This window comes from Microtus pennsylvanicus, chromosome 22, assembly GCF_037038515.1.
Source record: "Microtus pennsylvanicus isolate mMicPen1 chromosome 22, mMicPen1.hap1, whole genome shotgun sequence".
Classification (NCBI taxonomy): Eukaryota; Metazoa; Chordata; class Mammalia; order Rodentia; family Cricetidae; genus Microtus; species Microtus pennsylvanicus.
In genome coordinates, this window is record NC_134600.1 from 36,094,763 (window position 1) to 36,112,784 (window position 18,022).

At 39.8% G+C, this 18,022-nt stretch overlaps 2 protein-coding genes across 13 annotated transcripts in view; one reads left to right on the forward strand and one right to left on the reverse strand.

Moving 5' to 3' along the window:
* Window positions 1–9,737, forward strand: part of Kmt2e (lysine methyltransferase 2E (inactive)) — a 63,502-nt gene extending 53,765 nt beyond the window's left edge. For 2 of the 4 annotated variants that reach the window (XM_075955879.1, XM_075955880.1), the window contains exons 16-26: window positions 178–486; window positions 2,800–3,054; window positions 3,215–3,359; window positions 3,773–4,023; window positions 4,360–4,416; window positions 4,539–5,102; window positions 6,085–6,371; window positions 6,830–6,918; window positions 7,018–7,143; window positions 7,278–7,363; window positions 8,105–9,737. In XM_075955879.1, coding sequence (XP_075811994.1) covers window positions 178–486; window positions 2,800–3,054; window positions 3,215–3,359; window positions 3,773–4,023; window positions 4,360–4,416; window positions 4,539–5,102; window positions 6,085–6,371; window positions 6,830–6,918; window positions 7,018–7,143; window positions 7,278–7,363; window positions 8,105–9,613 — 3,678 coding nt within the window. In that variant the 3' untranslated portion in view covers window positions 9,614–9,737. The remainder of the gene's footprint in view (window positions 1–177; window positions 487–2,799; window positions 3,055–3,214; window positions 3,360–3,772; window positions 4,024–4,359; window positions 4,417–4,538; window positions 5,103–6,084; window positions 6,372–6,829; window positions 6,919–7,017; window positions 7,144–7,277; window positions 7,364–8,104) is intronic. The other 2 variants (XM_075955881.1, XM_075955882.1) reach the window with 2 other exon arrangements.
* A 3,087-nt stretch (window positions 9,738–12,824) lies between these two features.
* The window catches only part of Srpk2 (SRSF protein kinase 2), a 170,477-nt gene continuing 165,279 nt past the window's right edge, over window positions 12,825–18,022 (reverse strand). For all 9 annotated transcript variants that reach the window (XM_075955888.1, XM_075955884.1, XM_075955887.1 and 6 more), the window contains one exon: window positions 12,825–14,414. In XM_075955888.1, coding sequence (XP_075812003.1) covers window positions 14,230–14,414 — 185 coding nt within the window. In that variant the 3' untranslated portion in view covers window positions 12,825–14,229. The remainder of the gene's footprint in view (window positions 14,415–18,022) is intronic.

Below are 18,022 nucleotides of genomic sequence, written 5' to 3' on the forward strand. Positions count from 1 at the left end.
ACCTGCCTCTGACTCCCAAGTGCTAGGATTAAAGGTATGGAACACCACCATCCAGCCAAAAATACTTAATTTTTAAAAAAAGATTCTGGAAAGCTAGCATTTAAAATAGATAATGCCATAATTAAAACTAAACGTATCTCTAAGCATCAAAAGTGCCACTATTGTATTTTTAACTAGGAACAAGTAAAAGAAGAAACTACTATCAAGCCAACCCCTGCCAAAGTGAATAGAACTAAGCAGAGAAAAAGCTTTTCCCGCAGTCGGACTCACATTGGACAGCAGCGCCGGAGACACAGGACCGTCAGCATGTGTTCAGATATACAGCCCTCTTCTCCTGACATTGAAGTTACGTCACAGCAGAATGAGGTTGAAAACACTGTACTTGCTGTGGAGCCAGAAACCGAAACTGCAGTAGCAGAAATAATTACTGAGGCGGAAATCCCAGCACTTAATAAATGTCCCACAAAGTACCCCAAAACAAAGAAGGTATGACTCCTAATGATAGAGCCATTTGCAACAAGTGTCTCTTAACTGAAGAACTGTTAAAAGTTCAGTTTACATCTTAAACTTGTACGTATTTGATTCAGAACTAGAAGTACCGAATTGTCAAGAGCATTAGTAGTTTGTATTATGAAGATTAAAGATAAAGACCTTTAGTATTGCAGTTCATGATTTTGCTAAATAAGCTTGTCTATCAATGTATAAAATACTCAAACATACCTCCTCTCTCCCCCACCTACGGGTCTAATCCAGGGCCTTGGGAGGATAGGTAAGCCCTCACTCTACCCCGGAGCCACACGCCCAGCCCTGCTGCACTGTCTGTTTTACCACTTCCTATGTAGGTAGATGTGATGTACGAAGAATGTGGTATTGGTTATTTGTCTGCGCTTCTGTGGGGCCAGAGAAGAAGTTGCAGGAGTCAGTTCCAGGCATGGCAGCAAAGCACCCGTGCCATCATCTCATTCTGGCTCTCTTGTTTATAAGGAAGATTTTTCAGATCAAATCACTAATAGAAATCTTTGGAAAATTATCAGAGTTAGTGAAAAACTTTATGGAAAACTGCTCACAGAATTTGATCAACTTGAACTTTTCAGCTGAAAGTAACAGTGCAATGTTAGGGGCTACTATTTTTCTCTAAATTACAGCATACAGGGATAGGTGACTTAGGCCATAAATGTACTTATCTTGGAACTTTTTATTTTTTAACCTAATTTCACACAGCTTGTAGCCAGGCTGCTAAACAATGAAAAGTGTGGTTGGTGTATTCTGGTATGAGATCAAGATTATTCATCAGTGGCAGACTCTACTTTCCTTGTCAGAGAGTCAGAGGGTTTGTTAGCAACATCAGTAATGTCTCATTTACAGCTTGTGTGCCACATACCTTAAACAAGCAAGTGGATACTTGCCTTCATTAGTAAGCGTATTTTTTAACCAACATTTGGAAGGAGCAAACTTTTCTTTTTACAATAAAAAACAAGTTTTTAAACATTTTTTCAACTACAAATATCACATTTTATATGTATTAAATATATTCATTAAAAGCAAATTGTTGGCAGTGATATGTGTTTATTTACAGCATATTTTATTATTCTGTCTAATATACATAGAATAGCATAGTCCTACAAAGACACATAGAAAAAATTCTAAGAAAAGGAAGAGGGAAAGGATCCAAAAATGCTTTGGAAGGTAGGCCATTTGTATGTGTATCAATATGTAATACTTGTTCTAGAATTTACATTTAAGCTATGAAATTAAAAACTCCAACAGCAAAAGCTAATGTTACTAACCAACTTTTGTTGTTTTTAACAGTGAGGAGGTTATTAGTGTTCAGGACCAGGTATATTTCAGGGAGTCAGGAGAGACTAGATTGTGAGGGCTGGGGTGTGTCTCAGTGGAACAGCACTTGCCTAAGCATTTCCAACAAAACCACCACCACCAAGGCTGAATTATGTCCATGGGGGATTTCAAACTTCTTAATGACCCAATGATTGTCAATGTGGACATGCACCTTGTTTAGAGATACACAGCTTGAAAAACAGACTTTCCTAACAACCAGCAGTCTCGTGTAAGATAGAAGCAACAGGCTTGCATTATTTGTGGTACTTACTGGTATCTCCTAGATTTGCTATATCACAAAACAAAAACAAACAAACAAACAAAAACAGAAAGAAAAGGGGAAAAAAAGGCTGGCTGGCTAGGTGCTTACTATATGTAGCCCAGGCTGGCCTCAAACTGTGCCAGTCCTCGTGACTCAGCCTGGGATATAGGTGGTACACCATCATGACCTGCCAAAAATTAGTGTCTTTTTGTAATATAAATTTTCTACATGTATTCATGTATTTTATCCCTATAAAATATTATGTAATAATCCTTAAGATAACAGTAAACGAGAAAATGAAAATACTGATAGTGGGGTTTATTTTTTATGACATAATATGAATAATTCTTGTTAAAGATTATTACTAAAATTATGTGTGTGTTTGTCTGTCTGTCTGTGGGGTATATGCACATGAGTGCAGGTACCCATGTAGGCCAGAGTGTCAGATCCCTCTGGAGCTGGAGTTACGGGCGGTTGTGAGCCACCTGATAGGGTGCTGGGAACCGAACTTGGGTCCTCTCTGAAAGAGCAGTACATGCTCTTAACCGCTGAGCCATCTCTCCAGCCCCATAATATGAATAATGTAAATTACCCAACTTATCGTCTTAGACGATGTGCCAATATCTAATTTGATATTAGAATATTCTGTAGTGGAATCTGTGCAATTACTATATAGTGATCCAAATGTTTCTGTTCTCTAGCACTTGGTCAATGAATGGTTAAGTGAGAAGAATGAGAAGACAGGAAAACCTTCAGACAGCCTTTCAGAAAGGCCTCTGCGCATAACTACAGATCCAGAGGTGTTAGCTACACAGCTCAATTCTTTGCCAGGTCTCACTTACAGCCCCCATGTATACTCTACTCCTAAGCATTATATTAGATTTACATCACCATTCCTTTCGGAAAAAAAGAGAAGAAAAGAAACTACTGAAAACATTTCTGGCTCATGCAAAAAGGTAAACTTTTCTTTGGATATAAAAATCTAGGAGAAGCCAAATGCAAATTTCAGTCCTTACTACAGCGCCTCACAATGAAATGCTTTTGTGATTGGCTTTGCATTTTACAGGCTATATAAATAGCTAAAACTGATTCTTATTTATGTTTTGTTTTATTCAGCGATGGTTGAAACAAGCCCTAGAAGAAGAAAATTCAACAATTTTACATAAATATCATTTACCTTGTCAGGAAGGATCCAGAAGTCCTATAGTTAATGGTGAAAATCAAAGTCCACTACTGTTAAATGACAGCTGTTCCCTCCCAGGTAGTGTTTCTTTCGGTGGTGTTTTAGTGTGAGGAATTGTGGCAGGGACAGCTGTAGTTTTGTGACAGGCAGTCTGTTCACTGCTGTGAACGTTAGAAAAGCAGCCTGCTGCTGTGGGCTTCCTCTTTCTGTTCAACAGACCTTTGCATGTATACAGACATAAAACCGTGGTTGGAGTGCGGTGTGGGGCTAGGACAGACATCAGCTGCAGTAACGTTAGCACTTAATGATGAAGCCTTTCTGTGTGGCTTCTATTTGCTAACATTGAAACTCTTGGAGACTCAAGGAAGACGTCATGTTAGTGTGTTTTTAAGAACACTAGTTTTGGGGTCAAAGCCATTGTAATTACTGTTACTTATCTTATAGCAAGTCCCAGCAGTATAGTTTCTTATAGATTATTATTTCTCCAACAGATTTAACTACACCACTAAAAAAAAGACGACTTTATCAATTGCTAGATCCTGCTTATTCAGAAAGCTCCACCCCTACTCCTTCACCGTATGCTACACCAACTCACACAGACATCACTCCTGTGGACCCAGCATTTGCGACTCCTCCACGGATCAAATCAGATGACGAAACTTACAGAAATGGTTATAAACCCATATATTCACCAGTGACCCCAGTAACTCCTGGCACACCAGGAAACACAATGCATTTTGAGGTGAGACATTTGAATGGGGTGAGGGGAGGAGGAATGTCCATTCCTGGGAATGAATGTTATCGAACTTTGGCAAATCCTTGTCCCTGCCTTGTTAACTAGTGTGGTAAGAAACTAAGAGAAAATTGGGAACTTACATTTATATAAATTTAAACATTTTTATTTGTGCCACAATGAGAATTTTTTTGCAATGTGTATATCAAATTGACCTAAAAGCAAGTGTCTTCAACAAGGTTTAAATCTAAAATCCGTGCATCAGTCTTTTCATTTTAACTTTTCATGTCTACAAACTATATTATTGTATTTTAATTTCTAACTTTGCTCATTACTTTTATGTAGAATATTTCCTCCCCAGAAAGTTCTCCAGAAATAAAGAGACGCACTTACAGCCAAGAGGTAAGGAATTATCAAAAAACCATTTGCTGATTTTCTCTACTATTATTTTGCTTAAATTCCTGTTAGATAGTAAATTGTCTCTAAACGGCATTGTGTGATTCCCTATGTCCTACCACCAACAGGGATATGATCGATCTTCAACCATGCTAACGTTGGCGCCTTTTAGAAATTCCAATTTAACTGAACTGGGCCTTCAAGAAATAAAAACTATTGGATATACCAGCCCTAGGAGTAGGACTGAAATTAGCAGGCCTTGCCCAGGGGAAAAAGAATCTGTGTCAGACCTTCAACTGGGACTCGATGCAGTCGAGCCAGCTGCCTTACAAAAAACCATGGAAATACCAGCCCATGACAGGACTGAGCCCAACAGCCAACTGGACTCCACCCACTCTGGGCGAGGGCCAGTGTATTCTTCCTGGGTTAAGAGTCCTGACAGAACAGGAGTTAACTTCTCAGTCAACTCCAATTTGAGGGACTTGACACCCTCCCATCAGTTGGAGATTGGAGGCGGCTTCCGAATAAGTGAGTCAAAGTGCCTGATGCAGGACGACACTAGAGGCATGTTCGTGGAAACAGCTGTCTTTTGTACTTCTGAAGATGGGCTTGTCTCTGGTTTCGGACGGACTGTTAGTGACAATTTGATCGACGGGAGTTCCACCCCCCAGAATCCACCACAAAAGAAAAAGGTTATAATTTAACAATTTATAGTACTTTGAATGGGTTCTTCCTCAGTGCTCCTAAGGGTTTATTGGTAGTTACAGCATTGTATGAGGCATTTGTAACTTGGTTATGTAAGTTAAGGTGTTTTTGTGTGTGTGTGCGTAATTTTTTTTAAAGCTTCTTGTAAATAATTTGATGTTCCTAAGAAAGTAAAAATTATAGTTATATGAAACTTCTAATAAGAAATGTAGTTTGAGGTAAAAGACTCAAGGTAATTTCTTTCATAAAACAAATAACCTTTAAAAAAATAAACCAAAGACCAAAACAATAGGTAGATAATTGTTCTTATTTCTCTTATTTTACATTGAGCAGGCAGCCTTGGAGAGAAGAAATGCCTCTTCACCATCTCATAATACTTACAGTGTTTAGGCCATGGATGTAAGAGTGCTTGGGAAGTATGATATGTTAGATAAGATTCTATCTTAATACACAAGTTCCTAATTTTGAGACAGAATGCCTTATTTTGCAAGAATGGGAGAAAACACACTTATTTGTTAAGTAACTGATGTATAAGTCAACGCATTTTAGTGATATGTGCTTTTAATTTTTATAACAGAGTCCAGTTGGCAACTTTGTGGGAAGCAATGTAGTATAGTGGAGAGAGCACGGGCTTTCAAATAAGACCTAGGTTCGAATCCCGGCTCCAACACTCACCAGCTGTGTGACCTGGAGTGAGTGAGTTACTCAATTTCCTCATCTGTAAAATGGGGATGATAATATACCTATTTCTTAGGGTTGTTGTGAGGATTAAATGAGATAATGCATATAAATCATCTATATACCATGCCTGGCATATAGTAGGCATTTAATAATTGTTAATTATTTATGGAAAATTCAATTATTTTTACATAATTTTCCTAATATAAATGTTACAGTATCCTTTTTAAAATTGATTCTGATATACAGCACAAGAATAAAAGATTTACTTTTGTTTTTTTCTTGTTTAAGGTTTCTCTGTTAGAATACCGTAAGAGACAACGGGAAGCTAGGAAAAGTGGTTCTAAGACAGAAAACTTTGCTTTGATTAGTGTATCACCTCACACAAGTGGGAACCTGGGCAACAGTGGCGATGGGTGTGTCCATGGCAGTGAAAACAGCGAGCCGGGAGAAAACCAGGCCAGCTTGCCTTTGCCACCGCCAACTGCCACTCACAATGCCTCTTGTGAAGAGAGCGGCAGTACCTGTCCTGTTAAAGACGCCAATGCCACTGAGAAGAAAGACCCAGAAGTTCAGTGGTAAGCCCTTCCACAAGGTCAAGAGTTACTCCTCCTGGTTGTTTATTGTCATGACCTGGAAAGATGTAAATACTCCTTTCTGTAGAAGTTGCCATCCCAGTCAGCATCCTACAGTTTATTTCTTTACATCCCTACAGTTACCTCTGCAATGTAGCTTCTCACTACAGTATTTCTGCTCCCTTTGTTAAACTGACATGACCTTATAAATGTTAACACAGTATTTCCAACATACTTCCTTTTTACCAGGAAATTGCCAAAGACTAATGTTAGTCTAATTTCAAGTAAATAGAAATAAAAATTTCAGTTTGGAGTGTGGTTAACAATGAGACAGCTTTTCTCAAAGCTTAATACCAAGATGCTGTCCCTTCATCTAAAGGACATTTCATTCATCAAGAGACAGAAAGTGTCATCTAGGTGGCAGCAGCATCTCTGACCTGAGGATGTGTTTTATCTTAAAGGACCGCCTCCACTTCAGTGGAACAAGTGAGAGAACGGAGCTACCAGCGAGCATTGCTGCTCAGTGACCACCGCAGAGATAAAGACAGTGGTGAGCGTGCTTGCTTCTTCTCTGCCAAGTGCAGCTGACTGTCCCCTGTTCTCTGTTAGCACTAATGCTCTCTCTGGGTCTGCTCTGCTTCATCTCCAGGGGGAGAGTCACCATGTGTCTCATGTTCACCGAGTCATGTTCAGTCTTCACCTTCATCTCATTCAAATCACATTCCCCCGGTACACGCTAAGAGCCTAGTCCCTTCTTTGAGTGAACTTATAGCAGGTCAGTAAGTAGATGACTTTAAAGTACTTTGTAGTTAGAAAGAAGCTATACACAGCAAGCACTGTGTGTCTGCATGGGAGGAACTACTTGTCTTGTAACCTTTCCTTTACTGTAGGGTTTCTTATGCTTTACAGATCCCGATCCTGAAAATCCAGAACCCACAACCATGAGTGAATGTCCATCCCCTGACACTTCTCAGAGCCCATCAAAAATGAGCAAGGTAATAACAATGACCTTTAAATCAGACTTTTTCCTGCTATATCAAGTATTAGTTTATGCCTTCCACACCCTTCCTGTTTATTATTCTTATGCTCAGCTATGACAAACAGCTCTGGCTCAACATTGCAGTGTCTACTCCTCTTTTCATGGGAAACAATTTTATGACTTGCCAGTCAGCACTCCACAAACAAAAGCTCAGGTGATAGTCAAAAGGAAGGCTGAGCCAATGTGTGTATACTGTTGTAAACTAAAGGTGAGGGACTTTTAAATTAAAGGATCATAGGCATTTAGATAAACTTACACTGGTGTCACCCTTCTAAAGTTGAAAAAAAGCATTAAAGGTCTAAATGGTACGTTTTATGAACAATTTTTATTTATCCAAAGCAGTTTATCTTTAGTTGGGTCAAGAAATTAGAGTTATGAAATTAAAACTTGCTGAGTTTTAAGGTTGTCGAAAGACACCTCTCTGTTTGAAGAAGAAAAGGCAAATTAAAGACCATTAATTCATCAAAATTGAAAGAATTCAGTTTAAGCTAACTCACTGTAAGAACCTACAAAATGTACTCAGAAACCCTCGCCTTTCACCGTCAAGGGCCTCTGAACTTGTCATGTTGACAGTTTCCTGCCCTCTTTTAAAATATAGTAAGCAGTGAGAGTGAACTTCAAGGTACTTTATATATCTTTAAAATTTACGTAAACAAAACATTTCTGTGATTTGTTTTTGTTTTTTTTTTCTTCATAGCCTAGTTCACCGGGGCCGATAAATCCTGCTCAGTCACATGGGAAAATACTCACAAAACCAGATTCCCACTGGGAGGCAACAGTCATTGTGTCAGAAGCTGAGAACAGCGCTCACCTAAAAACAGAGCTCCAGCAGAAACAGCTGTCAAACAACACCCCAGCACTTTCCAAGAACCATCCTCCTCAGGCCCATGTTCGCAATGCAAACGAGCAACTTCCACAAAAGCTGCCTTCTGCACCAACAAAGTTGCACTGTCCTCCATCACCTCACGTAGAAAACCCTGCCAAGTCCTGCACGCCTCACACAGCCGTGCAGCATGGTCACCTCTCACCAAAGCCTCCTTCACAGCACTTAGGGTCTCCCTTCAGGCCTCACCATTCACAGTCACCTCAAGTTGGAACTCCTCAGCGAGAGACTCAGAGGAATTTTTATCCAGCAGCACAGAACCTTCAAGCCAATACTCAGCAGGCAACTTCTGGAGCATTATTTACACAGACACCCTCAGGACAATCTTCAGCAACATACAGTCAGTTTAACCAACAAAGTCTCAACAGCACGGCACCGCCCCCTCCGCCCCCTCCGCCTCCATCATACTATCAAAACCAGCAGCCCTCTGCAAACTTTCAGAATTATAATCAGCTAAAAGGTAGTCTTTCCCAACAAACTGTGTTTACATCTGGACCAAATCAAGCACTTCCTGGCACCGCAAGCCAGCAATCAGTTCCAGGACACCACGTTACTGCAGGGCATTTTCTGCCATCTCAGAACCCCAGCATTCACCATCCAACTGCTGCTGCTGTGGTCCCACCCCCACCTCCACCACCACCTGCTCCAGGACCACACCTCATTCAACAGCCAAGCTCACATCAGCAGCACTCCATAGCACATGTAGTCGGGCAAGTTCATGCTGTCACCCCTGGGGCACACATTCACTCTCAAACTACTGGACATCATTTACCACCACCCCCTCCACCTCCTGGTCCTGCCCCACATCACCACCCACCACCGCCCCATCCTTCCACAGGACTACCAAGTCTACAAGCACAACACCAGCATGTGGTAAACTCAGCACCCCCACCACCTCCCCCTCCTCCAGCCAGTGTTCTGGTTTCTGGGCACCATTCAACATCAGGTCAAGCCTTACACCACCCACCTCATCAAGGACCTCCACTTTTTCCTGCAAGTGCTCATCCAGCTGTACCACCGTATCCCTCACAAGCCACGCATCATACCACTCTGGGACCAGGACCCCAACACCAGCCTTCCGGAACAGGGCCACATTGTCCATTACCAGTTGCAGGTCCTCATCATCAGCCCCAAGGACCTAACAGTATTCCAACACCTCCTGCTTCAGGGTTCTGTCCTCATCCTCATCCTGGCTCTGTGGCCCTGCCACATGGGGTGCAAGGACCTCAGCAGGCATCTCCAGTGCCTGGACAGATTCCAATTCACAGAGCACAGGTGCCACCAACATTTCAAAACAATTACCACGGTTCAGGGTGGCATTAAAATGGACTCTAATAACATTTTTTAAAATGTTCTGTAAGATAAACTGTATATTTCATATGTACCTATTAAGGTACTTTTTAAAGCTTGTACATGAAACTTTGTATAAAAACAAAACAACAAACAACAACAAAAAAAAAACAACCAAAAAAACACCAGTGCTCTTTCATTGTATTTTTCCCATTTTTGCTTTTAAGATTTCTTAAGAAATGTGCTCTTAAGCCAGTCATAGGCATCTTTATTTTGTAGGTGAACATTCCATCTGTTTTTCTGGCCATAGATCTGATGCTACATGACCTTTAAATTTTATTGTTGCAGTTAAATTCATTTAGTGAGTATTTTCTATATTATTTTATACATATGCATTAAATAAGGAAAGTACTATGAGGGTTTCTTTTTATGGTCAGCAGTTCTGTGAGTGCATCTTAGGTCTGAAAATGCAATACAGGTTTTTATAATTTGGTGTGGACATGGCTCATTTTGTTTTATCAATTTTTTGCAAGCAAAATGTAATTTAATGTATAGATAATTTCTAGTGATTCCTGACAGACTGTAAATACTACATTTCTTTTGCATATATAATTCCTTCCAGCCCTTTTCATTTGGTAATAGCATTGTACATATGGCAAGTCTTTTGCAAAAGTGTGATCTCTGTGAAAGTAGTACAGTATATGACCTTTCCTTTTTATTTCAAATATGCTGTCACATTGAAGCACTGGTTGGGCATTTTAATTCATGTTAATAAATCACAATTATGTCAGTTTTACTAAACTGTTCTGTACAACTTCTGAGATTGAGATCTGCTTAATGATTTTACAAAAGTTAACGATTTTCAAATATAATTTGTGAGGAAAGAACCTTCCATCTTCTTTAGTAACTGCTACCTCAACTGCACGGCAGGCTTCCAGCAGTGAATCTGGGTGGCTCCCAAAGTCCTTTCTATCATTTCCTTTTCTTCATGAGCCACAGGAGATTAAATAGCCAAGGTGTGTGACTTTCAATTAATTAATCAATCAATCCAGATTATTCGTGTATTACACACTAAACAGATGCACACTGCAGCTTAAAATAAAAATAAAAAAAAAACAGTTTGAAAAGAAATAATTTACCTAAAACACAAAAAGATTTATTTTGCACTTTAGAATCTCACTGTAATACCCTACTAACAGAATTGATATGAAATTGTAATGTTTACTATCTAGCTTTAATGCTTTTTTTAAGTTGTAGAAAATGGATTTCTTAAAACAAAGGGGAAAGGCAGGCTGAAATATGTCAAGTAGAATGAAGAGGGCCTCAGTGAATATCTTACTGCTGAAAGAAAATTATATCAGTCGTGATTTTTTTCTTTTTTTAATTTCCAGTTTTTGCCGTCTACCTATCAGAAGTACGAAATCTATCAATAGCAGTGATCCTATTTATCAACATTCAAATGTTCACCAGGGACAAAAGTAAACGTTTAAAATGACTGAGCTCTGGTAGTGACTTAAATCACATCATCATTTAATTTTCATTTGAAAATCAGCTGCTGATGGAACATGGGCAGACAGCTCCCTTAGGGTTTGACCCTAGTAACCCTCTTCAAGTTTCTGAAGAGCATCAGTCAACATTGCCCCCCCCCTTTGGGGGGGGGTTGAGTCGGGGTTTCTCTGTGAAACGGTCATGGCTGTCCTGGAGCTCACTCTGTAGACCAGCCTGGCCTCAAACTCAGAGAGACCCACCTGCCTCTGCCTCCTGAGTGCTGGGGTTAAAGGTGTGTGGCCATTACTGCCCAGCATAACTTTGCCATATTTGTCAAAGTTCTTAGGATGTTCACTAAAGAAACAGTTTGAAAAAATGAAGTTTCATTGTTCCTCCAGACAGTATCAGACACAGACCAAAGCTAACTAGCATAAAAACGTCAATAATATTCAACTCCTTATAATGGACTACCCTCTATTCAACATCTTTAATCCACATACTGTCAAAATAAACCGTTATATTAAGAAATTCAGAATGAAAGCTGTTACCTGAAGGATATTAACTAGAAACAAGTTTTGATGGACACTCTACCAAGCTTTTAATTAATTAGAAGTGTGTGTGCGGGGGGAAGGAGTGGTACACCCAGGTAGGCAGGCAGATCTCTTGAGTTTAAGACCAGCCAGGGTTAAGGGAAAAAAAAGAAGGAAGAAAATAATTTGAGCATGTTTTCCACTCCAATGAAAGTTCTACTTATTACCTTATCTACAATAAATCATTCATGGTGCAGAGAATATGAAAAACCAAGCAGATCTCACCTAAAAAGTATGTTTCATTGGAACTCTTAATACCCACTTTCTCTTTGGCAAGTTCTGCCAGATTAGCTGTTTCTGAATCATACATGACCTACTGCTTATAAATTTTCCATGAGGATTTCACAGGGTCTTTGAACTAAAAATACTGAGTTGGTTATAGTGTTCTGAATATTTTACTCTTTTCTTTTTTTAGACTTTTCATACAAGATCTCACTAGCCTTGGCTGGCCTGCAGACCAGGCCGGACTAGAACTCAGAAATCCACCTATCTCTGCATCCCTGGGATTAAAGTCCAGCACCATGACACCCAATCTTTGTATTTTTTTATCAGCATGCTACCAAGAATCTGATATAACGATATGGTTGGTACCCAATCACAAATGTGTTTCTTTGTAGAACTTCTTGTATGTAAAGTAGCTAAGGTATTCAACAGGAAAACCACCTTAAAATTATATTCTAGCTTTCTTTTCCAACATGAGCTAAATCTACATTAGACAAATTTCATTCAAATTGTAAAAAGTCTTTCAGACATAGGGAAGACATAAATATATACTTTGTGGTTCTTATACACGTGTTTCTATGATGATAACACTCAACTGCCACCATCTGTCATAGGCTCTACATGGACAGCCTCATTAGAAAAACTCAGCATGCATAGTACATAAATGAGTGGAACCTTCTACCTCACAAGAGTGTGATACAACAATGCTAACTCCTAAAAGATATGTGTCTTGTCTGCTCAGAGTGAAAGATAAGGGGTAGGAGGGAAGAAAATGGAGCACTTATGATGAAACACTGGTTTTAAAAAGGGGACCATCCACATTCCTAAAATCCACAAGTAATCTCCTGATAGTAAGCTTTAGTGTGTCCTGTGCCTTCATCTGTGCCTCCTTCAGCTTTGGTGACTCTACTGAGCAAATACAGGGCAATGACCAAGGCAATGTCTGGAAAAAAAACCCAAAACACTTTAATTTTTTAGACAAGTGCAAGCACCCCAAACAAAGGATTATTGTTACAACACTTGTTAGCTTTTCACAATCTAATTATTGCAAAGGCATATGGATAAATGTTAATGAACAAAGTCAAGAAAAACGAGGCACCTTAATGAATAAAAATTTTTTAAAAAAGGACATTCAATTCACTGACTTCTAAGAGGCTAAATATACCTCTCTATGTTACATTCTAAAATTGTATTGCCTACTAATGGTTTGTATCCTGAATTCTACAATTAATTTTAAGGAACTGCATAAACTAAAATTGTACGCGGCCTGCAAAGGGGAAATTATTTTATCATTCATGGAAAGACAATGAAAAGGAGTAAAACTGCTGTAGCGAGTAAAGCTGCTTATGGAATGAACATGATCACTGTTACCTTTAAGCTGTGAGGAGTGTTCTGTCCACTGTGCTGCAAACTATAAGCCACACCTTGTGTTTCAGACAAACACGATCATGCTTTTCCAAAAATATATTATTATTTTCATTCCACACACAACATATTTCTCTTGTCCAATTTAATCTACATATTTAACTTACAGTGCTGATAGGAGGCACTGGGCCATCACATTTTAAGTGGGAATGACTTATTCTTAAAAAGTAGTTTTAAAAATATGAAAAAATACAAATGGGACTGCTAGATTATAGCATAAATTTCTGAATGAAAACCAAGTTTTTCTTCCTTTAAAGTGCCACAATTTAAAGCCTTCCTTTCAAGTGGCACCGAATCCAGAGCCATTTGGACTGTTATGGAATGAAAAGTTTGTGCAACTTGTTGAAGCAGTGGAAATCTGCAACATGCAATGTATGCTAAGAAGCACTCAGGACTGGGTAGCTTTTCTGAATGTGAATCCGTCCCCTATTTATGCAAAATAACAGTTACATACACTATAATACAGGAATGATTTCCCTTTGCCAGAAGAAAAAAATTGTGTATTTCCTCATTCTTTCTTGGTTCCAACTGATAATTTCTTAAGATTGTAAATTATATAATACTCAGCTAAAATGTGTCTTCATAAATAGTTACAAAACCTGCCAAAACACAAAAGGGAAAGTATTTTTTGTTCAAAAAAGAAATGACATTTGAATGTCACACAACACAAGAAACAATGCTTAGAGACATGTTATTGTTTCCAGAAGATGGCCAGTAAACTACTTAGCTGAAGACAGAGACTACCCGTCCCCAGGATCATGGTGCACAGAAAGCCAAGTGTCAAACAACAGTACCTCAAAGCAAACAAAGGTCTGAGTGTGGAGCCAGCTCACTTGTGATCCTGTTAAAGAATGAGAACCACTGTTTAGGTCCAGTGGACTGGGAAACATTTGCTAGCTCAGAACGCTATATTTGTAGAATCTGCTAAGAATTCAACCAAGGATGTCGAAGGCATTCGCCAGCTGAGGCTCGTTTTTCTGGAACCATCTCTAACATTGGAATCAGGAAATCTGTAAACTGTGCAGCGTCTTCATGGGGCCAGCCATACTTTTCCACAAGTACATCAAAGAGGCTCCAGGGTTTCAGCTTGGTGATGTGCCGCAGTTCTCCTGCAGAAAAAGACGCACACAATTACAAAAGCTCAGGTTTGCACAGCCCTGAACTTAACTGGTCCAGACAAGACTTTTTTCAATTTAGCAGGCAATCTAACTCTCAAAACTTTGGAAACAACAAAGGAAACTAGTTGTCTCCTCATAAGCAAGTCTCATGGAAGAACTAATGATTTTGTCCAAGCTAGCAAGGTGGATGTAAACGGATTAAGAGTTTGTATAAACAGCTCTGAGCTTCTTGAGGTACAAAAGTATACAGCATATTTGCATTTCCACCACCCGAGAGCCACTCTCACTTCAGTTTGGGTGCTGTTGTAATTTGTAAGCTTGCTTAGCAAAACCTGTATGATGCTTACCATTTATTTATTTGTTACATATACAATATTCTGTCTGTGTGTATGCCTGCAGGCCAGAAGAGGGCACCAGACCTCATTACAGATGGTTGTGAGCCACCATGTGGTTGCCGGGAATTGAACTTGGGACCTTTGGAAGAGCAGGCAGTACTCTTAACCGCTGAGCCATCTCTCCAGCCCGATGCTTACCATTTGAAGGCCTTATACTACTGCATTTTACCATGCAAAGAGAAGGAAGTCTGTGCCCCTAGAACATTGCTGATAAGTTTCTCTGGCGGTACAGATGTCCACTGGGCTACACGATCTGACAGGCACATGTACACAGCCAGTGTGACTAAAGAACACAGTAACTCTAATTTGTCTAAATTTAGATAAACAGCCACAAGGAGCTAGTGGAGACCCAAAACAAATGCTGTTCTTCTCTACATTTTGTACGACCTCAAGGACAATTCCTTATAAAACATGAAGTTAAAAATTTTCTAATGTGTCACCTGTACTATGAAAGTGTCACTAGCTCCCCAAATTTCCCTGACACAGCAGGGAAATGAACAGTAAGTAGGTAGCCTGTGTGCTAGAAAGACCCTTGTAAAAAAAAAAATGTATTCCAGATCACTTTCACTCTATGAACAACTCCATTTCTGTTTGTCCACTCTTGGGCCCTGTGCATCTCCTACACATCGAGGAACTATGCCAACTGACAGCCACATCCATACCAGGCCTTCAGTGGCACACTGCCAGGTGAGTGGAGCCCAGCACTCAAGCCCTGGTACCACAACAGTATGTCTTCTCTGCCACTTGCTGTAATATGTTCTCGACCTCCTTTATGCTGTGATCCTTTCATACAGTTCCTCATGTTGTGCTGACCCCCAACCATAAAACTATTTCATTGCTACTTCATAACTGTAATTTTTCTACTCTTATGAACCATAATGTAAATATCTGATTTGTAGGTTCTCTGACATGCAACACTCCTGCCCCCCAGGAGCTGAGAACCCCTGCTGCAGGGGTGCTCTGGTGATTTGCATCAGAGGCCTGGACTATTGCACTCATGCAAACCAATTAGAAATACCCTGGCCCCCCACTTTCAAACCCAAACAAAAAGAAGATAGGATTCCTACAAATGCAAAAAACAAGTCAAGAATCACAGCAATCCCACACCAACCTCCACCCATGGCCCTTTTCTTTCTATACTTTCTTCAGTGGCTACTCTTGGCTGTCTGCAGAATTACCACCATGCTATACACAGGACTCCACAAAGAAATTTTTGGGATGGTTCCTGGTTAAAAAGAAGGTGAGTAACAAAGAAGCTTCCAACTTCTAGCAACAAAGTTAAGTGCTGCTTCAATAGTGGAGATCAGATCTCTAGGCTTAGTAAGGAAACAGACCCACAATTTTAGTAGTGGAAAAGGAAGACCTTCAAATAAAAACAGTTTGTAAAGATCAGGTCTATCCAAAGGCTGGTTAGAGGCTCAAAGGGTAAGTGGGCTTGCCACAAAACGGTGCTAGCCTGAGGACCTGAGTCTGATCACTGGAACTCTGTGAAGTGTAACAGAAAGAAATGACTCCACAGAGTTGTTCTGATTTCCACACATGTGCTGTGGCACATGGCGCCCACACATACCATACATAAACTAAGAAAAATTTAGAAACAAATCTGAAAAATCATTGAAGTCTAGCTCTAGGGACATAATCAAATAAGATCAGGGTTAGGATGGAGGCTAAAGGCTGAATATAAAACATATATACTTCTTGAAGTTAACCTACATATGATGTGATGTATGTGATAAAAGTCTCAAAGCTATTGCTCTACAGAGTCACAGGACTTCAAATATACTGATGAAAATGGAAAGCAGATGCACGTTAGAACCCAGCTCTCCAGGCAGCAAACACCTCCCAGGTATATTTTTCAGTAGCCTAACCACAGAACGAGGACAGCCATCACTGCCCAACAGGTTAAGATTACAGTTCATACACAACACTGAGGCTCAATCTTTGGTAACAGAAGAAACTTTCTTGACATTTAATTATTCTGTCTTGACATAAGTTCCCAATGAATGCAAATGCTGGCAAGTACTGTCCACAAGAACAGAACTTACTGATGCAATCTACCAACTTTTTAAGGTAAGGTCCTTCCTTCAATGGGCATCAAACTTAGTACATTCATCTCTCAACCCACAGAAACTGTACTTTCATCAACAATCCAAGGATATTCAAATCTCCTAAAGAAAATAGGACAGCGTTTGCATACAACCTACACACACTGCACACACATGTCATATATTTTTGAGACAGCATTATAACTATGTAGCCCAGACTGACCTGGAATCGTCAATCTTGTTTTCGTATCCTCAACGATGGGATTACAGCTTTATATTACTACACAAGACACTCACCTCCACAGTGTAACTCTGAACACAATGCAAGAGCCAGAGAAATAGTTATATTCTACTAACTGGGGATAGAGACAAAGAAAACAGTACATACATAATTTTTAATAAATGTATTTCTGCTCTGTTATTGACAGAATTTTTGGATATGGAACAAGAGAAACTAAAAGATGCACCATGTCACCATCTGTGAAAAAAGTACTTAACAGGAACAGGAAGATCATTGAGTTATGATCCCCAGTCCAAAATCTGAGACTCTGAGCACCACCATGATAAGGAAGAAAATTACACACTGGATCTCATATGATGAGTGACATTCAACGCCAGCTGTGACAGCCTATGTGCATTTACATGTCCATGAAAAAGAAGTGAGTTTCACGTCCACTTGTGTCAAATCATCTAGTTTATCATGGGTATGTAAATATTTCAAGGTCTGAGGACTTCAAGAATCCACAACACTTTCAGTCTGAAGCACTTTGAACAAGGAACATTCTGCTTATATGGTGGAAATTATTTCAAGTTTACAATAATTTCACTGCTCTGATCACACAGCTTTAGACTAAGTACCAAAACAGTCCTTAAAACCTACAATCAGGCCGGGCGATGGTGGCGCACGCCTTTAATCCCAGCACTCGGGAGGCAGAGGCAGGTGGATCTCTGTGAGTTCGAGACCAGCCTGGTCTACAGAGCTAGTTCCAGGACAGGCTCCAAAGCCACAGAGAAACCCTGTCTCGAAAAAGAAAAAAAAAACAAAAACAAAAACAACCCCTACAATCAGAGCTAGAGAAACTCAACAGTTAAGAACACTTGTCACTCTTATAGAGGATCCAGGTTCAGTTCTTGGGATCCACATGGTGATACACAACCA